Here is a 24,433-nt window from a genome sequence, read left to right as displayed (position 1 = left end):
CTTAAAATATGTATGTGCTTCCTTTTGGTTTATTCCTTTGTTTACTATGTTCCTGCCCTCTTATTTGAGAGCGAGGGTTTGGGGTGATGGGGTTCTGGTATTTTTTTCCCTTCGCGTTGTTCCATCTCCATTCCTTTTCTCTTTCTCCTTCTCTTTAGGTGTATATGTACACACATGCAATGAGAGGGAGGGAACAGAGCGTGGGGTCGAAAGACTGTCACCAGTGACTTTTTCCTGTTTGTTTTTTCATTTAATTTGTTTTTAATGTTTTGCGACACGATCCTTTTTTTTTGTTTGTTACCACTCCCACCCATTCTTTCTATTATATCTATTCATTTTGATTGTCTGTATAATTGTTGCTAAATAAGCTTCGACGTGAGTTAAAGTGAGGGAAGCTGAATACTCCCATACCAAGCGAAGATAAAAAGTACTCCCTGAGCCTTTTGGGGTGGGGGTTGTTTGTTGTCTAAATATATATATGTCTCTTGCTAATTGTGAGAAAAAGGTAAAGGGGAATAAAAATGTGAAATGGACTAAATAATGAAAGAAATTCGTTTTCCGTACCCTGAGGTACTTGTCAGTTGAAGGGTAATGGAGTTGGAGTTAAGTAAAGGGAAAAAAGAGAGAAATACCATTTAGAAGGAAATGAAAAATGCACTTGGTCATTCACGGCATTAGTTATAGTACTGCTGAGGGAACTTTAACACCATTGGTTGTTGGGATTACCATTTTTTTTTTCATCACGCTGGGGAAAGTGAATTGCGAGGTAAAAAAAGGAAAAGCAAAAAAAAAAAAGAAAATGACAATCGTAGTCATTATAAATAAATTCTTAGTGTAGTTTACAGGGTCAGTATTAATCAAAGAAGAATAAAAGAAAAGGAAATAAAAACTGCAATTGCCGGGTGTGATGAAAGAGGAGGGGATTCTGTCTCTTGCTTTGTAGTATGGCACCTCAGATCATTCTCCTGTCTTACTTGTCCCCCTTTTTTCGCTCTTCGTATATTCCTACCCAACGTAAAACAAACCCGTGGTGCCCCTCAGGGAGTAAACGTAAAGGCAAGGGGGCGATAAGTGATAAGTTTGAGGAAGAATTAAATCTACAATTCGTCATGTGCCATTATTCCATGTAAACACCACAAAGAGAAACACATGCCCCAACGGCATTTGTTTTTTTTTTTTGTCTCTTTTTTTTTTATTGTTTTCTCTTTTTTGTCTGACCGTCATGGAGTGTTTTGGCAAGAAGAGAAAGAATGAAAAAGAAAACCAGGCAGTATGAATAAGGGTGAAGGCACCACATCAGGTTGTTCTATTCTTTTGCATCTCTGTTTGTGTGTTGCTTTCATCTTGCCTTTTTTTTTTTGCTTGTTTGATATTTTTCTCATTTTCCCGAACTTTCTTTGTGTTTTTTTTTTGTCTTGTTTTTGGTTGTTGTTTTTTCTATATTTCATTCTTGACGTGGAAGCTCTTATTGATATGCATATCTATATTACTTTTGTGTTGGTGTTGGTTGATCGTAAGGCTTACTCGACTTTTTGTTTTGCTGATTTGTGTTTGTTTTTATTGTTATTACGGCTGTTAGCTTTCATTCTGCTTCTTTGCAGTAATGACAGGCTGTTGTAATAGTTGAGGGGAATGTGTGATGGAGAGAGAGATAAAGGTGTGGTGATGAACACTCCTATCATTATCACTGGGAGTATCAGCAACCACATTTTCTTTTTCCTTTTTTTTTTCTCTATTTTCTTTTATGAATATTTATTTATTTATTTATTTTTGGAAACGTAAGAGGGAAATGCAAAAAAGAAAGAAAAAACATCTCCAGGAGGAATCCTCATCTAAGATACAGCTCTCAAAACGCCTAATGGCTTGTTGTAGGCAACTCGAATCTGCTGTATTTTTTCATCATTATCTTTCTTTCCTTTTCACCTTCTTTTTACACTTGTATATATATGATCTCTTATAGGCGGGAGTAGTTATAGGCAAACACATTATATACATAGAGAGTAGGGAGAAATGGGTATAGAAACGTGGAAGGTATTTCCCAAGATCCTCACAGAGTACCCCAAACATGGAGTACCGTTGCCGTGCTCTGATCAGAACCCGCGGTTAAAGTGCCCGGAAACACGATGGGCGCGGGATTTCTGTCTTGCACAGGGCGGAAGCTGCGAGTATAAGATAGAAGCGCACTTTGATTGTCTGGAGCAGTATTACCCGCAAGAGAAGGTACTAGAACTACGAAAAGCATTTAAACCTAATACACTGGACTACCCAACCAGTGATACATATATTCGCTATCGACACTTCTACGTTGGTGCTGGTTGGGCAGGAGGGAAAAGAGGTTGGGATGGGGTGGTGTAGTGAGCATAGTAGTTATAGTGTAGTGTAACGATAATAATAGAGAGTGAGAACTGTCGTAATGAAATTTGTATGGGTGAAGAATCATTATATATATATATATATATATGTTTATTTTATTTATTGTGTGCTAGTATAGTGGGGATATGGGGTGTGGCAAAGGGAAGGGGAAAAGGGTATAGATTTATCATTATTTATTACTGTAGTTTAAGTGTTAGTTGCGTCTGATACACACACACAAAAAAAAAAAAAAAAAAAAAACACACACACATTCTGACGATGCTGTGTACATGCGTGTTAATATTTTCTTGCTGCTGTCGTTGTTGTTTATAAGTATACTTCTCTCTGAGAGTGTAGTAGACTTTGTACAAGAAAAGGGGGAAACCTGCAAAAGGAAAGAACCATGTAATAATAATAATTTTTTATTGAACCCTTATCTAGGTCTAGTGGAGTTGTGTATTTTCTTCTTTTTATTTCTATTTTTTATTTCTCTCTTTCTTCCTTTCTTTGCGTATCCTGGGAACATGTGGACCACGTACATTTGTTCAAATGTGTATCTTTTTCGTGTTTTATGTTTGATGATTTCACGGTGGAGTACACACCTCTAAAAGAAGGAAAAAAGAAAAACAAACAATCAAACAAAGAAAGGAAACAATATCATGTTTCGCTGCAGTGCAACAAGTCTGGGCGCCAAACGAGTCTTTGTCGTTGGTGGTCACATCACACCTTTTGTTGGCAAAGGCTCCCCACTTTTTATCGATAAAAAGCACCCGGACTTTGGCAAAAAAGAGAACAAGACCCTTGAGGATTTTCTCTCCGACAGCATCAACATGGCCCTTGAGAAGACAGACCTCAACAGGGATGGCCGCGCCGCGATGGTGGATAAACTCGTGGTGGGCAATTTTCTCGGCGAACTCTTTTCTTCTCAGGGGCACCTGGGGGCGGCGGCGGTGGGAAGTGTGAAGGGAAATAACGCCAGTGCCTTTCTCAACAAACCGGCAATGCGGGTGGAAGGGGCGTGTGCGAGTGGGGGCCTCGCTGTGCAAGTGGCGTGGGAGGCGCTGTTGGCCGGCACATCGCAGGTCGCATTGGTTGCGGGTGTGGAAGTGCAAACAACAGTCTCAGCACGCGTGGGTGGGGATTATTTGGCACGGGCTGCGGATTACAAACGCCAACGCAGTATTGATGATTTTACTTTTCCATGCTTGTTCGCTAAGCGTATGAAGGCGATTCAGGAGGCGGGACATTTTACTATGGAAGACACGGCTCGTGTGGCAGCCAAGGCGTATGCTAATGGAAATAAAAATCCTCTCGCACACATGCACACACGCAAGTTAACATTGGACTTCTGTACAAACGTTTCGGAGAAGAATCCAAATTTCCTCGGTAATGAGACATACAAACCCTTCCTGCGTAATACGGACTGTTCACAGGTTAGCGATGGTGGAGCCGCGGCGGTGCTCGCTAATGAGGAAGGTCTAAAGAAATTGGGTATATCTGTAAACGATAACCGTCTGGTAGAAATAAAGTCGCTTGCAGCTTCAGCCGCCAGTCTCTATGAAGATCCTGCGGATGCTACACGTATGATGACATCACGTGCAGCTGCCCAACAGGCACTCGCATTGGCTGGTGTGAAACCATCCCAACTGGATGTGGCGGAGGTGCATGACTGTTTCACCATTGCAGAACTCCTCATGTACGAAGCTCTCGGTATTGCAGATTACGGTAAAGCAAAGGATCTTATTCGTAACGGTGATACAACGCTAGAGGGACGTATTCCAGTTAACACTGGTGGTGGCCTCCTCGCTTTTGGACACCCTGTTGGTGCAACTGGTGTGAAACAATTGATGGAAGTTTATCGGCAAATGAAGGGACTTTGCGGTGATTATCAAATGAAGAAGGTTCCAGCGCTTGGGGCAACATTAAACATGGGCGGTGATGACAAGACCGCAGTGTCTATGGTTCTTTCAAACATTTAGGGGAAGAAAAGGTAGAAAGAGAAAAAAAAAAAAGAAAAAGAAAGAAAACGAAAGAAGAATAGAAAGCATGTGCTTTTGCTTTGAGTGATTCCTCGGATTGTATGATGGATATTTCTGCAATAGATGTATGGTATACATATGCAAGAAGAGAATGAAAAAGAAAATGGGTATCAAAGCCATTGTTTAATGGAAGGGTTTTTTTTTTGATATATATATTGTTCTTTGGCTGGCGTTGATTGAGTGCGAGGCACGTTCACGCATATCGTTCGAGATAAAGTTCACATCAAGTGAAAAGAAAAAAAATCGAACAAAGGTATCACAATGAACCCAGCGTTTTTTTGTGTTTTTTTCCCTTTTTTTCGTTTATAATATTGTTTATCATTCTCTATATTTATATCTGTATGTATGATCGTCATGAGGCCGGGGTATATCGAGCTGAAGGTAGTGGTGAAGGGAATCTTATGGAATAACCAGTCTGTAAATGTTACGATATCTCTTATCTCTTCTTTTTTACCATGTGTCTTTCTATCTATCTATCTACCTTGTTTGATTTAGACGATAAAATTCCGCTGTTATGCAATGCAATTCCTGTTTTTATTCTTTATTATTTTTTTTCCTTTCTTGTTTGTCATGAGTTATTGTTTCGGTCACCTTCTGTTTGGATTTTTTCGTAGTCACACACCTTTATCCTCTTCTATTCTCCCTCCATTTCTCTCCATTTCTCTCCATTTCTCTCCATTTTTCTCTATTTCACTTTCTGTGTTTTGTGTGAGTGTTAGGGGAGCTGAAAACGAATACATATTAGAAAGAGAGTCGAAAAAAAAAAGCATTATAAAACAAAACAAAACAAAAAAAAAAGCATGCTTCGAATATCTCTTTTCGCACGTCAGGTCTCTAAGCGGCTGGTCGCAGAACTCGCCGCGATGAACAGCGCAGAAAAGACCAAGACAAGTGTTTCTGCTCCAGAGACTGTTGGAACAAATCCCACTAATTCTACTACTTCTACTTCTGCTTCTACTGCTGCAGCTGTGGCCCGGGCAACAGCTGAGGAGGCGCTTGAGAAGACATCCCGTAAATCCAGTTTAAAACTAAAGAAGATTTCTTCAGATGATAAGAATGTCAAGGTACCAATGGATGGAAAGAAAAAGAAAACGAAAAAGAAGACGACGATGATGCAAAAGGCATCAGAAGAGTTGAAAGTGGATAATCCGAGAGAACCTCCTGTGGCTCTGGCAAAGCCCAAGGAACCGGAAACAACACCCTCCCTAAAGAAAGAAAAAGTGGAAGAAGAGAAAGTGAGTGATAGTAAGAAGGTAGGAACTGTATCTGTTGAAAAAGTTTCTACTACTACTACTACTACTACTACTTCTGCAGTAAAAGAAACTAAGGAGGATGTCACTTCACAGAAGAAAACTCCAATTATTAAATCCTTCCGTATTGAAGATGTTGCTGCGGCATGTAAACCAAGTGATGGCTTATTCGCTAGACGTTTACCGCAAGGAGGATGTCAATTTTTTGCCTGGCCCGGTACACCACTTTCAGTAGCAAGCAATGCCGTAGCCACTATGCCAGATACGATTCGTACTGTACACGCTATCTTTGGCCGAGAACGAACCCCGCTGGATCTCGTCTTGGATATTGATTGCCCTGTTCCACAAGAACATTGGAGTATGTCAAAAATTCGTCCATTTCAGAAGAAAATTCTTGATGAAGTTATGACGGTTGTGACGAAGGAGATTGAAGCAATTGGTGAGAAAATCGCCACACAAGTTGTTTTACAATCTCCGAACCTTAAAAAAGCTTCCTTCCATGTTCATACCAAGTTACAAGATGTGGCCTTTGAAGACTATCACTCCCTGCATGGTTTTCTCTACAGGTTTCATAAAAAAATTCCCTTTGTGGATTTGCAGATTTACCGCACCAATGGTATGCTGCGTATGCATCGCTGCATGAAGGAAAACCACACCAGTGCTATTGTGGTATTTGAAGACAAGGACTGGAATATTGGTTTCCCTAACGGTATTGTACCAGATCCGGTGGCGGCTCTCCACTCGGTGTGTGTGCGTGAACCCGGCACATATTCCCGTTTACTGCAATTTGATGCCCCCCGCACTTCGCAGGCGCAGGAGGAAACTCTCATCGCTGCTGGTGGTTATGGTGGAAATAATAATATTCACAACAGTAACAATAACAGCGGTGGAACATCGCCGGAGGTAAAACTCCCCGCCGTATTACTCCCACGCACAGAACGTGAGGCGGTGGAGACGGTCTCATCTTGGCTGCGCAACGGTACTCGCGAGGCCGATGTGGGCGATTGGCGTTCGTGGATTTCTCTCGGCATCAACGCCTATCGTATTGCGTATCACTTCCGTGATGCCACCACACTTAAACGGCCGGCTATGGAGGAACTGTTGGATGCGTGGGTGGCCGCGAGCAGAAAGTGCGCTATCAAGTTTAGACCCGGCGTGTGTGAGGCGCGGTGGTCCTCCTTTGATATCGTCAGACTGAGTAAAGCCGGTGAGGATGACTGGTGGGGGCCGTATCGCCGTATTGGGCGAATGGCAATGGTGAATGAAGCCGCAGATAGTGCAAAGAGAAGTGGTAAGAAGGGAAATACAGCAAGTGTAGGAAATAATGATTCTCCTGAGAAGAACAGAGAGCATTAATCAGTGTATAAGAAGGGTATATAGATATTATATAATATATATATATATATATATATATATATATATATATATATATATACATGTTTATCTATAGAATTTGAGGGGAGAGAAAGAGAGAAAAAACAAAGAACGCGGAAAAAGAAACGAAAAGAACTAGTTAAAAAATTGTTTCTTTTTTTGCTCTTCTTCTTCTTCCTTACCCTCGTCTTAAAAAAAACAACAGCTCATTATTCGTTTACCCCATAGAACTTCTTGTTTTTTCTGTGTTCGTGTGGTTCCGCGATAAAGCGAGTGGATGAGTGGGACTATTTCTTTCGCACAGACGCACGTGAATTTTTATGCGTGATTTTTTTTTTATTTTCTTTTGTGTGCGTTTGTTATTCTTCTTTGTTGTGACTCCATAGCAGAGAACGAAGAGAAGAGGAAAAAAAAAACGAGAGATAATATACACTCGAACATTTTTATTTTCTAAATATAGTGAATTGTGAAGTAATACATAGAATGAGGGAAACCAGGAGAGAGAGAAAGGAAGAAAAGGAACGAAAGTAACTTAAAAAGAAAATAATTTACAGCGTATAGCGGTATACGTTAATGGGGTTTCTTTTTTTTCGATATATTTGTAATTTTCCATTCATTCCCTTCCTTATAATACAATTCATTTTTTTGCGACTTTGTCTATATATATATATATATATATATATATATATATATATATATATAGTTATTCTTTCCATGGATACGATTTTTGCCACTTCTGGAATGTACGCTAAAGAGTATTACTTTCCATTTAATATATGAGTGAACCATTTGATCTTTTTCTTTCCTTTTTTCTTCCGGCGGTAATCTCCTTTGTAAAACCACCCTTTACAAAGAGGGAGGGTAAACAAGTACGTATATCGTGAAAACAAATAGAACCAAACAACACACAAAAAAAAAGAAAAGGTCTGCATGTTATGAGAACTGTTACACGACGCCCAGTAAAGAGAAATCCCATACCATCTCACACACCCCGTATTGGTATTCTTGGTGTTTCACACTCCGCACAGCGGGTGTGGAAGGCAATTCACACAGCAGAACTTATCATTGCTGCAGTGGGAGGAAATAATGTGGGGGAGGCTGAGACATTTATTAAAGCATGTGGTGGCACTGTAATAACAAAGGGAAATATCGAAACTGGATTACACCAACAACAACAACAAGGACAAGGGGATTCAGCAAAAGTACGAGCATGTACATATGAGGAATTGATAGATAGTCGTGAAGTGGATATTATCTATCTTACGATTCCTTTAATAGGACGGGATGTTTGGGTAAAACGTTGTATTCGGCAGCGTAAACATGTACTTCTCTCTATTCCCGCAGCTCCATCGGTGGATGTACTGCAGAAATGGATGGAACTGGCGAATGCGCAGCGTTTAATTATTACCGATGATGCCACACTTATGCAGGGCCAACGATTAGATCGTGTCTGTGCGATGCTTAGTAATAGTGGCGAGAAGACAGTTGGACCATTGCGATCACTTCGGGTGTGTTGCTGCTGTTCTTCTTCTTCTTCCATACTCCCTTGCAATAATAATAATAATAATAATAATAATAATAATAATAATAATAATAATAATAATAATAATAATAATAATAATAATAATAATAATAGTAGTGGTGATAAGAACAACAATACTCATGGCGATATTGGGTCATTTTCTACAACGTGTCTTGCTTATAATGGCAGTGATAACAGTACATCTTTTGGTGTTTTTGCCGATTTAGGTTGGATGGCAGTGGCTGCGCTTTTGTATGTAGTGCACTATGAGGATCCCACAACGGTGTTGGGTCGTGCACTACAATATGGGAAAACTAATGGTAATAATAAAAATATTATTGAGTTTGCAGGAGAACTCACATGTACCGATGGAGATGTACCGGTCACCGCCTCCATTTACCTGAACTGCGCTCCATCAACTACTACTAATAATACATTGATGGAACAATCTCTAATGGCGTACGGTACGACGGGTTCCCTCACAGTACACGATCTCATCGTTCCCGCATCCCACACCGATGATAACACTGCCACAATCACACTTGCGGTAAATGAGGGAGTGCAGGGTAAACAACTACGCCGCAATGTACGACGGGAGGAGGAAGTACGTGTGGCGGAAGGGGCAATATGGGGAGATATGCCGTGGCGACGACTGCGGGATGCACTATCGTGGAATACACAATCCACATCCACAAGTGTTGCCTCGCACTTCCGCGGTGATACTGAAGAGGCATTGAAGTATATGAAACACACATGGAGAACGCAGGTGGTGGTGGATGCACTTCTCAATGCTGCAAAGATGTCGGCGGAGTTGGAGGCAGGTATTAAGAGGTGAGATAGAAGAGATGGGATATATATATATATATGAAGGAAGAAAAAATAAACTTGAATTTGATCTTGTTGCTATTGTTGCCTCTCTTCGTTGTGGTGATACTTGATTTTCTGGTGAAGTTCACACTCAAGTACGCAAACAAAGACAAACAAACAAACAAACAAACATACATACATACATACATAGAGTGGACATGTTCAACTTGTCAAAATCAGAGTATTTCTATATATATATATATATATATATATATATCTTTAAATATATTTGTATATGATTTATCACCTCTCTTTATATTAAGCATAAATGTTTTCTTGCTCTTTCCTTTCTTTGTGTGTTTTTTTTTTCCACCCTCTTACTTTCAATGGAATAAAAAAAAATAAGAGAAATAACGAAAGAGATTTATATTTATATTTTTTACAACAACAAAGCAAAAAAAAAAGAAATTGTTGAGAGTAATTCCTGTGTGTCTATTATTATTTATATAATACAGTGTAAGCTTTAATCATGGAAAATGAGATGACATCTATCAATGTTGGCCTTCTTGGTACAGCCAGTATTACACGTCTTGTGTGGGCCTCCATTCACCGCGCAGGCCACAAAGTAACATTACTTGGATCACGTGATCCAGAACGTGGAGCGGCATTTGTACAAGAAGTCTGTGATGATCTAAATATCCCTCCCACCGCCTCCCACCGCCCACAAGTGTCGACATATGACGAAGTGGTTTCCTCTCCCAATGTGGATGTGGTGTATATACCTATTCCCGTCACTGCCAGAGATGCATGGGTGCGGAAGTGTGTGGAGAACGGCAAACATGTGGTGGGAGAAAAACCCCCGGCGAGTTCAGCGGAGGAACTGCGAGAATGGATAGAAGCATTAGATGCGAAGGATCTACTTTACATGGATGGGACGATGTTTTCACATGGAAAACGTGTGGAACTTGTCTCTGCCGCCGCCCGTACAATTGGGCCGATTAAACACATGCAGTCGAATCACTGCCTTAACGCCCCGGCGGTGTTTTTTGAAAAAGATATTCGCATGGATTCTTCACTGGAGCCGCATGGGGCACTTGGGGATATGGGATGGTACAGCATTCGCTACTTTCTACATATTATGGAGGGACGCATGCCAACCTCTGTTACGGGGCATGTTATTAAAACAGCCAGACTGGCGAAAGAGGAAGAAAAAGAAGAAAACGAGAAGGAAGAAAAATATGAAAAAGAGGCTATTGTGCAATTCTCTGGGGAACTTACATTTGACGTGGATGGACACACCACCACCGCCTCTTTCTTCACCGCCTTTGATGCGATGGATGAACAGACGCTCACTGTCGCAGGCACAGAGGCCGTACTGCGATTAAAAGATATGTGTCATCCAGTGAGTGATGCTCCTGCGGCGTGGACTATTACGCGTGAAGAAACATTTATGCGGGGATGTCGTTGGGAAATTAAACGTGATGTGCAGCGATACACCTGCGATGATGCGACGGAAACACAACGGGATGATATGTGGCGGGATGTGGGTCGTGCATTATATCGTAATAGTGAGGGGAAACTTGTGGCACGGGAAGAACCGAGGCGGTATTGGTCTTCTTTAGCGTGGAAGACACAGGCGGTGATGGATAGAATGCTCAAAAGTGCCCAAGCGTTACATGTAGTAGCGAAATGATACACTTACACACACACGGTGTTGGGAAGAGAGAAAACAGTAAGTGTAGATAGTATTTGTTTTGATTTGATTTGTTTTTTTATTTTATTTTGATTTGGGTAAGCATAGGGTACACAGTGTCGCTTTTTTTTTATCCACGTTAGGGTTTTTTTTAGTTTTTTCTTTTATTTCTCTCATCCTCCAGTAGGAGAAAACGAATGATTTCTTGTCTTTTTTTTTTACTATTATTATTATTATTATTAGTATTATTATTATTATTATTATTATTTATTTAGTTTTCACCATTATTAATATGGATTATATATATATATATATATATATACCCTTTTTCTCTCATTTACTTCCTTTTTTTTCGCTCACTCTTTCTCTCTCTCTCTCTATATATATATATATATATATCTGTCCATATAGTGAGGACGTTGATGGCTGAGTTAACGCATCTACACTCCGCGTGGGATGTTGACCGCCATATTGTTCTCGAAGGCGAGAGACTCGTCTTAATACGATTTAGTCACTTTGAGGCCCCACCACCACAAACACAAACAACTCCAACAACTCCTTCAATCTCATCAACAACAACAAGAGATGAGATCAGTGGAGCTATGGCATATTATATTGCCACACGGCAGATGGATGAGGTACTTATGACACTTGCCCCAAAAGTACGTAAGTATTGTGTCATGTATGCCGTCTCTACAGTTGAAGTGCCGGCGTTTAATGAAATGTATGAACTTGGACACGATCTTGAACCATTCGCGGTTATGTTCTTTTTTCGCAATACACACATTCGTGTAGATGTGGGGACGGGTAATAATAATAAGATAAACTTCTTCATGGAAGCAGATGATTTATTGCCCATCATTGATGCTGCGTACCGTGCTGGTAAGAGCGGTAAGGCTATCACAAGTTCTGAAAAGAAATTCTCAACGGCTGCCGTGCGGCGGTAATTACATACAATTATATATATATATATATATATATATCGACCTCTTTCTTTTTATTTTTTCTTACTGTTCTTGTTATTTTTGTTTTTCTCCTGCTTGCTCCTGTTTTATTTCTCTTTCTTGATTTTCTTTCTGTCTTGGGTACAAACAAATGTATGTAAAATTACTGTAGAGATAATAAAGAAGTAAATAAAAAGAGGAAGAGGAGTAGTGAAAAGAAGTTGAGCTTTAAAAGAAGAATAAACGAAAAAAAAAAAAAACTACTATCTATCTATCTATTCAGATTAAAACTCCAAGAGGAAAACAATAAAAAAGAAGGAAAATAACTCGCATACACAAGAATAGAGGGGCGTTATTATTATTGTTATTATAAGGAACCCCCTCCCTTCCCCCCCCCCCCCCCCAAAAAAAAAAAAAAAAAAACCATGAGTCCACGTAAGAAACCCCTGTTACAGCGTAGAAGCCGTAGCCGATTAACAGTGATCCCACTTCTCATTTTCCTTATTGCTACTATTACTATTACTACTACGACTGTCACTGTTGCGGCTGCTCCTACGGTCTCCACTACAAAATCAGAGAAATCTACCTGTGCCGATGCCGTTGTGGCGTACTTACAGCAGGCCGTCACCCAGCGATCCACCGTCGCCGCGCAGGAGTCGAAGGCCCGTGCGGAATTAAATGAAATGCGGACTATTGCCGCGGAGGAAAAGGACGGACAACGCACAGTGCGGAGTGACACACGACAGCGGCTGAAAGAGGCGTGGACGGTGTTTGAATCCGCCACAGCCGCCGCTCGCTCCTTTGATGAGAATGTAATAAACCGACATGAGAGTCTACCACGTGTGTGTATTCGTGAAATGGATGCGATGTGTACCACAACACTTAATACGGATTCATACTTGGAACAGGTGAAGTATGTGGCGGAAATTACTTGGTTGCATGTTCGACTATTCGCAGAGACGCTGCGGGGAGTTTGTCGATTCACGATTGCAGAGTATGAACCAGTACTGGTTGTGTATAAGGAGATTGTGAGTTTTTTTTCACAGCACTCCAACAGGGTGTATGATGAGATTCAGTTGTACCGTAAGAATCGCGGCTTTGATGAAGACAGTAATGGACTTGTAGAGGCCTTGCAACTTGGCTTAATGTATGCAAAAGTCATTACGTATCAAGTTGTTCCAAAAATGACACTTTTGGCTACTATTGTTATCGCAATAGCATTTGCCCCTTTTCTTATTTCTGCTGTTTTGCTGCCACATTTGGTGTGGCGTGTTTGGGTGAAGTTATTTTTCCTCCATCACACGTATAATATGACGTTTGATGGATTTCTTGTTTCATTGTGGGAGTTTCTGGGTCTCGTTCGTAAAAAGGAGTGGTCTTTATTACAAACACGTCTCACAACGGCGTTTATCACATTAATCACAGATGGTGGAAGCGGAACATTCTACAATGGTGTATTGGCTCTCCTGATAGTGTCATTGGTTGTAGTCTTGTTGTTTACGGCCATGTATACATGGATGCGAATTCCATTCTGGCTGCTGGGGACTGATGTGGATGAGGGCAGCAGTACGGTGATTATTAAGATGAAGAAGGGGACCGCTAAGGCTGCAATGGATACACAGAGCCATAATAATAATAATAATAATAATAATAATAATAATAATAATAATAATAATAATAATAATAATAATAATAATAATAATAATAACAGTGGAAGAGGGAGCACAAATATTGGTGCTGTGCGGCGTAGTAAAAAGATGAATACCCCGTCACACGACAGTGGCAGCAACAGCAGCAATGATAAGAGCAAGCGACGGAGGTAGTAACAATGTTTATTATTATTATTATTATTTATTGATCCTCTAAAAATTAATACAGTATATATTGTATGTATGTATGTATATGCATGTATAGGTGTGGTCTATGTGTAGATTTTTCATCCAGGGAAATTGCGTTTGATTACTCTTCTCTTTTTGCTTCACCTGCAGGGAAAATTGTCTTGGTTCATTAGATGATTTTCCTTCTTTCTTTTCTTTCTTTTTCTTTTTCTCTTGCTCGATGTTGTCGTTATTATACTATTATTATTATTATTATTATTATTCGCTTTATTGCTTAATTACCCCCAATTATCACATTTAATGTGATGTTGGGTGTGGTAAAGAAGGGAGAAAAGAAAATTAGATGGAAAAGAAAGAAAAGAGAAAAAGGAATATATATATATTGTGAAGCTTTTTGAAATGTGGTGGAAATCGTAATTGTGCGCACGTTTTTCTCTTCCTTTCTTTTATCTTTCTTTATGTATGTATGTGTGTAATAAATAAAAGAAACTCCATTATGATGGAGAATAATGAAGAAGTAAATAAATATTGAATGAATTAATTAACATAAGTGAGACGATAGAGAAAGAAAGAGAGGAATGGAAAGAGAGATGGAGAAGAAAAAGGAAAAAAAAGAAATTGAAAGGAGGTGGAAAGGAACGAAAGAAGCAGAAAAAGAAAGGATCTGTGTGTGCATATGTGGTTCTTTCAAAGTTTTTTTTTTCGAAATCCATTAAATATGTATCAATGCCTTCTTTGTTTTTCTCGTTACTACTCTTTTGTTGTTTGTGTTTCTTTGCTACTTTTTTCATTCAGCTAAAACTACTATTATGGTTATTTTTCCTTTTCATTTTTCTTCTTTCGTTTCATAGCTCCACGTAATAAGTGTACTGCGTTTGTTTGTTTTTTAGTTTTTTCTCCATTTCTGTTTCCTTGGTGTTGGGCGCCTTGCCGTCGTTGTTATTGTTGTTGTACTTTTTCTTTTCCTTTTTCTTTCTTTCTTACTTAAATACTCATTTATTATTATTATTATTATTATTATTATTATTATTATTATTATTATTATTATTATTATTTAGAGAAAAAGAATGTCATCCAATGCTGCTGGTGGTGAAAACACCAGTGGTCGGAAAAGAACCGTATTGCGCCGCGGTGGGGATAAGGCTGCCATTACAACAACAGTTAGTACTGGAAAAAAGAATGACAATAATAATAATAATAATAATAATAATAATAATAATAATAATAATAATAATAATAATAATAATAATAATAATAATAATAATAATAATAATAATAATAATAATAGTAATAATGCTATGAATAGCAAGAACAATGGTAATAGTGATATAGGAACCAGCGGTAGTGCTCCTGTTAATAGACGGGCACCTGCCTTACACAAACAACAACAAGAAAGTCAACGTCCTGCTTTAGATCGAATGATTTTTACTTCTATTCACTTCTCCGCCCCAACATTCACAAACAACATCACCAACCGTGTCCTTTTTCCCATTTTAACAGCACAACGAAAAAACATCCCATCCCCCACCGCAGCAAGCGGAGGAGAAACAACCACAACAATAAGTAGTAGTGGATCTAACAGGGATCATACCAATACGACCAGTTCCTCTAATGCTATTTATAATAATAATAATAATAATAATAATAATAATAATAATAATAATAATAATAATAATAATAATAATAATAATAATAATAATAACAATAATAATAACAGTATGGCTGTAGATGTGCATGGAGTGCCGGTGGACTACACGGCCGTGGCCCGTCGACTCACCGTCACACTTGAAGAGGCGCTGGCGGAAATTCTGCGGGTGCGGGCGGCTGAAGAACGTTCACTGCAACTCAACGAAGTGCGATGCCGCCGTGTGGAGATTAGAGAAAAACGACAACTCGCCACAATTCGACTTGGACTGGAGGCGACAACGGCACGGCTGCATGAGTATGAGAATCGTGTCTGTAATGCACTTGCCGCGACTGCGGGAATTGAACAGCATCTCTCGCAGTCTAATGCACGAGTACTGCGGGGACGCTCCGTCTCACAGCTGCTCAAACATTTTAAGATGTTAACGCAGATGAATCACGGTGAATTGAGTGCGGTGCTGAAAAATTTATCAAAGGCGCGGGTGGAGCAGCGGGCGTATGTGACATCACAGTGGGAAGTCGGTTTTGTTTCCCCATCAGATCCCATGTACTTTGGTAATATTGGGAGTAGTAGTAGTAGTAGTAGTAATAGTAATGGTAATAGTGTTAATGGCACTGGTGATAATAATAATAATAATAATAATAATAATAATAATAATAATAATAATAATAATAATAATAATAATAATAATAATAATAATAATAATAATAATACTAATAATAATAATAATAATAATAATAATAATAATAGTCAGGACAGTAATGATAATAACAATACTGTTGCCCCGGATGATGATGGAGGGGATAATGGTGGTGGTGGTGGGAGTGATGATGAGAATCATCATAAAAACAACAAACGTGATGATAGTAGTTTTGGAGGCCAACACGGTAGTAATAGTAATAATAATACTAATACTGCTGGTGAGAAAAATGAAGGCGGGAGAAAACGTGGTCCATTCCTGCGTGGCGGTTCACGACAACTACGACGACGCGTTGTAACAATATTAGACACAGAAGAGAGAGCCGCAGAATCGTCTATTCCCACCACTACTACTGCCGCCCCATCCACAGTAAAAACAACAACTAATAATAATAAAAATACTGTCAGTGGAGGGAGAAGTGAAAGTAGTGAAGATAGTACAATTACGAATACAACAAGTGGTGGACGTGAAAAGATGCATCGTTTAGAAACTGCCGCAGTGGCTGCTGGTCTCGATCGTGCTTTTGCTATTCGCAGTTGTACAGAAGCACAGGTGGAGTGGTGTCAACGTTTATTACATCTACGTAATGAATTAGAAGGTATTGTGCGGAATACGGCGAATATTGAGTTATATGCAGATTGGTTGCGACAGGAACTTGTAGCAGATATCTTTCACCTTGTAGAATGTTTTAATGAATTATATAAGGAACATCCGGATACCGCCGTACATCAGGTGTATGGTCGATCGATTCTCAAGACGCTGGAACTTATTTCTAGACTTTATGCAACTATTACTTCATCGCATGATGCCTTGTTATCTGTCTTTTACTCTCGCGCTATTAATCAAATGGGTGTCACACTCTTTAGTGAATACTCACTAAAACCACTTCCAGCGCAACCACCACTGGGGAGTTTAAGTGGAAATACAGGAAGTGCTTCTAGTTATATTCCTACGGCTATGCAACACTACCGAACGACCACAGAACCGGATCTACAACGTACATTTGATTTTCTTATATCACGTGCACGTCGGGATGTAATCGTGGTTGAAACTATATTTGGTACAACAAACTCTGCTCGTCAGCAATTACTAGCACAAATGACAGAGGGTGTGGTTAAACCATTTGTTACTCAGCAATTAAAACTTGTGGAGTTTTTTGAAAAAGATATACTAGAAGCCGAAGCACGTCTTTCACCACGATCTAAACGACGAGCCACACCACGAGTAGTAGATGCTATTTCTTATTCACATAACATGCAAGTTCGTCTTTTTAGTTTTTTTCACTCTTATGTGGATGAGTTACGTAGTATATTTGACGCAGGTGAGGCTGAGTTTCTTAATAAGTATGTCGATTCCATATTTAGTAGTAGAGCGGCTTTTGTAGAACAACGGGCAGAACTTGATCTACTTCGTCGTTATCATGCCTTATTAGAAGAATATTATACACGTGATTTACATCCTATTCCAGATGAAGTCTTTGATCTTCGTGAGGCACATATGCGGAAAACGAAAGAATTAATTGAGCGACTCACTGAGGTAGTCACACGTACGCGTAAATACGCCCCTGCAAAAGATGTAGCTCCATGTATTTTAGATCTCGTAAAAGAATCTCTAGAGAATATGGGACGTTATTTAGAAGAAGAACTACGTAAAACGATTGATTCCATGCGAGCGGATCGGGAAAATTGGCGTATAAAACCGAAAAGTGAAGAGGAATTACTTCGACCTACAAAACTAGAATCACAGCAGTGTGGCCTACGCATGTTACTCTTTGTGCAATCCTCACTCATGAGTTTAAATGACGCCATCACAGTAGGAACTCTAACTTTTATGCAAAGTGATACACGTCTTATAACAGCCATTGAAGAGGCAAAGGAATCGGCATTTGCGTCCCTGGATGAACGTGCGGAGATACTTCTAAATCTCTGCGCTAATGCCATTATTGTACGATCCCTCTCTATATTGCTACACTACCAAAACCGAAATGATTATATGCCTAAAGTCGCAAAAGGCGGGGAAGGAGAAATGCTAGCCCAACCCTGTACCCGCGCCTGTACACTTTTCTGTCTATATATTACACGTCAGTTTGAGGAGGCGAAGGAGTTTATTCGTCTCTCTAATGGACAAGTGCAACACCGACAGACCGCCTCTCAAGTTGCCGCAGGAGTCACATTAGAACACGTCATGACAAATAATAAAAGACAAGGGGGAAACACAAACGCAGACGTTGTGCATCACTCGAGTAAATCCTCCTCCACTGCACACACAGAGGGTGTAAATGCGGTTTCCGATGCCGTACGAGCACGGGCGAGAACGATGAATATGCAGCAATTGCTATACGGTGATGGTGGACCATCTTCCTTTGTTCGCACTGTGGGGGTTTGTTTGTATCGTGGTATTGTGACGCATCTCAAGTCTTTCACTGTAAATGACCGCGGGGCACTTATTTATAAGCAGGACGTAACGGCATATATGGAGGCCATGGGGCCCATTATACATACACCAGGACTTGGTGGTGCCGTTGTGGAGGTACTCTTTCGTATGTTGAAGGAAACAGCAAGTTTACTGTTAATGTCATGGGATCACATTAAAGGGGTACGAGAAACAGGACTTTTGCGATTGATGAGTAGTGAGGAAAAGGTACAGTTTATTAAGATGCGAGAGGACTTGCGTGATGGATTTCGAAAGATGGAACATTAAAGTAGATGCCAAAAGAAGTGCAAAAGTTTCATTTCTTTTGTTTTTATCTTTTCTTTTTCTTTGTTTTTTTTTGGTGTGTGTGTGTGTGTGTCTAGTCCATTCTCTTATTGCATAAAAATATAACAAAAACTTTTTTAGTTATTTGCTTCTTTTTTTAATTTTTCTTGTCCGTTTTTGTTTGTTTTTTTCACACGAAAAAATAAATAGAAAAACAACAATAACATACAGGCTTGGGTATACGTATGTACATTCTCTTCTGTATTCCCCATCCCCCAAAGGACGAAAGAAAAATAAAAAAAAAATCATTTCCTGTTTCAAAGTGTTTTCTGACAGAACACCTCAATAAAGAGACGTCTCTTTGCATTTGCATTTCCCATTACATATATATATATATATATATATATATACTCTAAAGAGTGTATCAAATGCTCTTTTCTATACAAATTCTCTTTATTTGTTTTTATTTGCATTCTTACTACTCTCCTTCTTCGTCTGTCTGTGTGTCTTATTAATTTATCCTTCTCTTTTTCACAATTCCCTTTTACGTACAGGGTGGGAGTGTCTGGTTTTCCTATTTCTTCTTTCCCTTCCCTTCCTCTAACGTTCCTCTATCATATATATATATATACGTTTATATGGGGAACGGAAAAGGTGTGGGGAAATGTACGGTGCCCCGTCGTGATGGACACACACAACCCACACGAGGAGTAAAGGCGGGTCGCAATAACAATAACAATCACAATAGCAACAATCACAACACTGTTCTTGGTTGCCATCCACACATTACAGATAACACACGATACATAGATAGAGTATATACGATGGAGGAACAGAGTGGGGTACAGGAAAAAATGCACAGAGGTAAGTCCTTGACAGATGATGATGATCATCATCATATTAAAAGTGAAGAAATTTCACTGGAAGAGGAGGTGGAAGAACTCGAACGAGAACTCCCTTATAATGCTAGTCTAAGGAATGAATCTTTGCCTGCAAATTCTTCAGAGTACATAAAATTTTTAGAACAGACCATACTACGTATATCTCATCTGAATGGAGAGTTAGAAAAGGAACTCATGGATGTACGACGTGAGATGACGGTGTGTAAACAGACTTTGCAACTCTCACAAAGGTTTTCCACCGGTAATATAATCGTCTCACCTCGAATGATTCAGAGTAATAACCGTGAAAGAGTCGAATTATCTCCTTCAGATGATACGAGAAAATTACACTTTCAAGATTCACAGCAACTCCATGTTTCATGCACTAGCGTTAGAGGCTGGGAAACACCAAAACATTCTCATGAGGAGAATGATATTGTTTTGTATGAAGAAAGTAGCTCTAGCAACGGCGGTGAAAATGTATTACCAAGTAAAACTTCTCCAACTCGGGCGCCCGAAACACATGCAATCACAATAGGTAGAGAACATCCCTCTGCGAACAACACTGCTGGTAACCGTCATAATCATTGTTATCATAATAACAATGATAATAATAAGAATCTTCTCCGTGTATCTGGTCAAGGGAGACAAACCACATTGATGCATGGAGTTCCAATACCTTCGGCATCTTCGCGTGAGAAGAAGTATAATCATCAGAGTAATAATGCCTTTTGTGGGATCTCGCGGTCTTCAAGGGGGCGAGAAAAGGCTGAAAATTTAATGGATGCACTAGAGAGACTCAAGCGCTCTATTATGTATCGTTGCAACCACTCACATCATGTGCAAGCAAAGAGAACACGGCGGGATGCGAATACACAACGGAGAAATATGTGGAACGTTCCTCCATCCGCACCACCACCAAAACAACAACAAACAACACAGATGTTAAGTTCCAGACAGCGAAGGTCTAACACTATCACAAATGAGAAGATGCGGAGTCGTAGTCTTTCCTTAGGACGCGGTGGTGCTGGTGGAAATCGAAACAAGAATAACAATAGTAATAATAATAATAATAATAATAATAATAATAATAATAATAATAATAATAATAATAATATTATTAGTAGTAGTAGGAGAAATGGAAGGGCGGGTTCTCGCCCCACAGCGAGAGGAAACAGAAATATTTCAGCTGCTGCTGTTCCTGTTGGTAGATCTAGTTACGCTGTTGGCCCTGCAAGCACCAGATCGACCGGACGTGGAAACAGTGCACCGGCGGGTATTGTCAATACAAGAAATAATAATAATAATAATAATAATAATAATAATAATGCAACAACAACAAGGGCAACAAGGTCAAGAGGAATGGCTGTTTCTCCATCCGGCAGAAAAACAGCACGGACAACAAGTAAGGTGGCTGCAACACAGGGTGATCAGTGGGAGGATCAGCAGCAGCGTTATTGGGAAGAATCACGTGAAATTTTAAAACAGCTTGAGCGTTTTCTGGTAGAGGAATGATAGTGGTGCTTCTGGGAGTTATAAATTTTTCTTGTTTTTTTTTTTCTTCTCTGTGTCTGTACGTATACGTGTGTGTGTGTGTTATCCCTTTTGTTGGATTTCCAAAGTTTTTTTCTTTTAGTGTGTTTGTATGCGTGTCCTTAGATTACTTACTCACTCTCTTTTTTTCTTTTCTTTTTTCTTGTTTGACTTGTCACTCTGGCATCTGTTCTGTGTTTTCAGGTACGCTTGCTTTTGCGTTAGGCGTTCTTCAGTCAGCCAAAGTATGAGAAGGAAAGAAAAAGAAAACAGAACAATGTGGGAAAGCGTGGTTTTGCTTTGTTTTTTCTTTTTCTTTGCAACGTGAGGGAGTAGAATGAAAATGAAAATCGAACTACAGAAGAGAGAAAGTAATGGGAAGTGAGGGAAGTATCGTAACGTCAGCAATAGTCGCGAAGCAACTGTAGAGGCAAGGGGTACCGGTGAGAAGGAATGAAACATATGTTTTTTTTTTTGGTTTATTGAGTCCCTGACATTATAACTCTTTTTTTTCTTTTTCCTTTTTTTTGTTGTTGAGTGGCTCGGTGGGAAAGTGCAGGTGGAAAAAACACAAGAAATAAGTGGGAAACTAAAAAAAGGGGAAAAAAGAGAACCAAACATTATTTAAAAAAAAGTAAGGGAGGAAAACTAAAAAAAAGAAAATGGTAATTGGTCCGGCTGTATCAAAAGAGACAAAGGAACTCATACGGCAACGCAGTCTTGAACTGCGAAATGAGAAGATACGTGAGGAAAAGACGCAGATACGTGGACGCTGGGTAACAGACAATAATGCACTTCAGAACGCCGAAATACGAAAACGGGAAGAAGTCCAACGACATGCACCAAAGCGAGTTGCACGTGTTAATCTCTTTACAAAAATGGAGAAGCCCAACACTGGACTGGAATTAGATGATCGCGAGGTGGCAGATCGTGTAACGCAGGATGACATAGTGGAAGCTGTGGATTTACAGACACAGCAAAAAAAGTATTCGTTAACGCTGGATAAACTTGGACCATATAAGGTGGATTTTACTATAAATGGTACGCATCTTCTTTTGGCAGGGTTGCGAGGTCATGTGGCGAATATTCGTTGGAAAGATTTTGCTCTTAATGGTGAGACACAGCTCAAGGACCGAATTGATGACGCCAAGTTTCTTATTGATCATACTATAACCGCTTTGGCGCAGAAAAAATATGTCTATATGTATACCAAAGAAGGTGCAGAAATGCATATTCTTTCACGAATGGCAAACATGGATCGATTGGCATATCTACCTCGACATATGCTTCTCTGTGCAGCATCTTCACGGTATAGTGTGATGCAATACATGGATATAAGTACAGGACAAGAACTTGGTGCAAAAGTACCATCGGTAGTACGAGATCCTACCTCATGTATGTCAGTTAATCCAAGTAATGGAGTGGTGGCAACATGTGACTTGCGAGGTGTTGTTAAATTGTGGTCACCAAACGTTGTAGACCCACTTGTGCAATTAAGAGGGCATAAAGGTGTTATTGACGATATCCGTTTTCATCCAAATGGTCGTTTCTTTCTTACACTCGGTGGTGATCATAAATTTAAAGTTTGGGACTGCCGTACGTTACGACCTCTGGAAGAGTACGCCGTATCCTATACGTTTAACACTATTGATATCTCCAGTTCCGGACTTGTGGCGATGGGTGGTGGCACAAACATACAGATATGGAAAGGTATATTTTCTAGTTCAAAGCCCAATGCACCGTACATGAAGTTTGGACTCGGTTATGGTAATATTGCCCAACAAGTACGATTCTGTCCATTTGAAGATGTTTTGGGTGTTGGACACTCCCGTGGATTTCACTCTCTTCTTATTCCTGGCTCTGGTGACGCTAATCCCGACTTCTTCTACGCTAACCCGCATGAGACGGAACGGCATAGAAAGGAACGTGTTGTAACGACGTTGCTGGATAAACTCCCGCCTGATACGATCTCTCTGGATATTCAAGTACCTGGTGTGAACGAGGCTCGACTTGCGGAGTATAAGGAAAACATACGACTTAATCGTAAAGCACGAGCTATTCGAGAGAAGAAGGAGAGACGGGCAGACAAATCACTTGGTGATAAGGCTCCTACTGGATTGCAAGGGGGTAATGATGAGGAGGTAGATGAAGAACTTGGATACGCCGAACGTCCTGCCACCCGAGAACTAAAGACAAAGAAGGAGAAGGCGAAGGAACGCAAGATGCAAAAGTGGGATAAGAAAGATAGTGCTGACAAGGTACGATCAAAGCAAACTATGCGTACATCAAAGATTGCACTGCAGCGAAGGGCAAATAACCGGCGAGCAGAACGCCGTGGAGCAAATGGAGGTAATGATGATGCTGAGGAAATTGAAGAAAAGGCTATGCAGATTCAAGTTAAGAAACGCCGACGCGAGGAAGTTGATTTTATGGATGACATGCGTGTCTTGCATAGTCAACAGCACACCTCCAGCAGCAGAAAACATGATGATTCGGAGGCATCAGACTTAAAGAAGAATGCGGCTCTCCGTCGGTTACTATAAGAGAGAAGTCTTTTTTTTTCTTTGTTTGTTTGTTTTTATCCCCTTTTCCTTCCTCCTTGTGGTGATGATAATGGTGGTATTGTTAGCGATGGTGCTGGTGATAATGATGGTGGTTGTGGGAACGAAAAAAAAAGGAAAAATAGACGATAGTGGGTAAGCCTATAGTCGATGAGGAAGTTGTATTGAATGAGAAAAGGGTGGTGTTAAGAGAGAAAGGTGATGAACTGACGATTAAATATTGAAGAAATACAATATATATATACTAACTAGTCACAGACGAATTCTATGGAGTACACATGGTCGTAAATAAAAGAAAGGAATAAAAATTATTTCTAATGAATATGATTGTATGACAAAAGTCGATATCAATATACATTTTTTTCTTCGTCTTTTTCTTCCTTTTGGACCCAAGCGTTCCTCTCTCTCTGTGTGTGTATTTCTTAGTGCTCTAGTAAAAGAAAAAGACAAGTCTTAACATTTGTCTTTGTTTTGGATTGCCGTTTTCTTTTCTTTTTACCACCAGAAACTAACAAATAATTCTACGCAAAAGTAAAAGTTACAAAGAAAAGAAAAACAATTAGAAAAGACAACCAAAACAGGAGGGGAACAAGAGGT

The 24,433-nt window shown here is 39.7% G+C and overlaps 10 protein-coding genes across 10 annotated transcripts; all 10 read left to right on the top strand.

Annotated features, from left to right (window-relative positions):
- Positions 1 to 2,010: 2,010 nt before the first annotated feature.
- On the top strand, positions 2,011 to 2,355 carry LSM04_004664 (Cytochrome c oxidase copper chaperone; the record flags this gene model as incomplete). Its single annotated transcript, XM_067333452.1, has 1 exon — positions 2,011 to 2,355. The coding sequence occupies one exon, from the start codon at positions 2,011 to 2,013 to the stop codon at positions 2,353 to 2,355; it is 345 nt and encodes a 114-aa protein (XP_067190470.1).
- A 656-nt stretch (positions 2,356 to 3,011) lies between these two features.
- LSM04_008125 (Thiolase) lies at positions 3,012 to 4,331 on the top strand (the record flags this gene model as incomplete). Its single annotated transcript, XM_067333451.1, has 1 exon — positions 3,012 to 4,331. One exon carries the CDS (start codon positions 3,012 to 3,014, stop codon positions 4,329 to 4,331), a length of 1,320 nt encoding a protein of 439 aa, XP_067190566.1.
- An 860-nt stretch (positions 4,332 to 5,191) lies between these two features.
- LSM04_008923 (Primase) lies at positions 5,192 to 6,997 on the top strand (the record flags this gene model as incomplete). Its single annotated transcript, XM_067333450.1, has 1 exon — positions 5,192 to 6,997. One exon carries the CDS (start codon positions 5,192 to 5,194, stop codon positions 6,995 to 6,997), a length of 1,806 nt encoding a protein of 601 aa, XP_067190580.1.
- Positions 6,998 to 7,950: 953 nt separating this feature from the next.
- Positions 7,951 to 9,372, top strand: LSM04_006760 (uncharacterized protein; the record flags this gene model as incomplete). The annotated part of the gene is made up of 1 exon (XM_067333449.1): positions 7,951 to 9,372. One exon carries the CDS (start codon positions 7,951 to 7,953, stop codon positions 9,370 to 9,372), a length of 1,422 nt encoding a protein of 473 aa, XP_067190530.1.
- Positions 9,373 to 9,873: 501 nt separating this feature from the next.
- Positions 9,874 to 11,037, top strand: LSM04_001636 (Oxidoreductase; the record flags this gene model as incomplete). Its single annotated transcript, XM_067333448.1, has 1 exon — positions 9,874 to 11,037. The coding sequence occupies one exon, from the start codon at positions 9,874 to 9,876 to the stop codon at positions 11,035 to 11,037; it is 1,164 nt and encodes a 387-aa protein (XP_067190411.1).
- A 422-nt stretch (positions 11,038 to 11,459) lies between these two features.
- On the top strand, positions 11,460 to 11,984 carry LSM04_003640 (Dim1 family; the record flags this gene model as incomplete). The annotated part of the gene is made up of 1 exon (XM_067333447.1): positions 11,460 to 11,984. One exon carries the CDS (start codon positions 11,460 to 11,462, stop codon positions 11,982 to 11,984), a length of 525 nt encoding a protein of 174 aa, XP_067190453.1.
- A 422-nt stretch (positions 11,985 to 12,406) lies between these two features.
- LSM04_006494 (uncharacterized protein) lies at positions 12,407 to 13,804 on the top strand (the record flags this gene model as incomplete). Its single annotated transcript, XM_067333446.1, has 1 exon — positions 12,407 to 13,804. One exon carries the CDS (start codon positions 12,407 to 12,409, stop codon positions 13,802 to 13,804), a length of 1,398 nt encoding a protein of 465 aa, XP_067190519.1.
- A 1,082-nt stretch (positions 13,805 to 14,886) lies between these two features.
- LSM04_004113 (Exocyst complex component Sec10-like) lies at positions 14,887 to 18,864 on the top strand (the record flags this gene model as incomplete). The annotated part of the gene is made up of 1 exon (XM_067333444.1): positions 14,887 to 18,864. One exon carries the CDS (start codon positions 14,887 to 14,889, stop codon positions 18,862 to 18,864), a length of 3,978 nt encoding a protein of 1,325 aa, XP_067190462.1.
- Positions 18,865 to 19,499: 635 nt separating this feature from the next.
- LSM04_004704 (uncharacterized protein) lies at positions 19,500 to 21,257 on the top strand (the record flags this gene model as incomplete). Its single annotated transcript, XM_067333443.1, has 2 exons — positions 19,500 to 20,799; positions 20,914 to 21,257. 2 exons carry the CDS (start codon positions 19,500 to 19,502, stop codon positions 21,255 to 21,257), a joined length of 1,644 nt encoding a protein of 547 aa, XP_067190471.1.
- A 680-nt stretch (positions 21,258 to 21,937) lies between these two features.
- On the top strand, positions 21,938 to 23,818 carry LSM04_006733 (BING4; the record flags this gene model as incomplete). Its single annotated transcript, XM_067333442.1, has 1 exon — positions 21,938 to 23,818. The coding sequence occupies one exon, from the start codon at positions 21,938 to 21,940 to the stop codon at positions 23,816 to 23,818; it is 1,881 nt and encodes a 626-aa protein (XP_067190527.1).
- Positions 23,819 to 24,433: the final 615 nt, after the last annotated feature.

The sequence above is a fragment of the Trypanosoma melophagium genome (genome assembly GCF_022059095.1).
Source record: "Trypanosoma melophagium isolate St. Kilda chromosome Unknown ctg27segment0, whole genome shotgun sequence".
Classification (NCBI taxonomy): domain Eukaryota; phylum Euglenozoa; class Kinetoplastea; order Trypanosomatida; family Trypanosomatidae; genus Trypanosoma; species Trypanosoma melophagium.
Note: the sequence above shows the minus strand (reverse complement) of the source record. Positions and strands in the feature narration are given on the sequence as shown.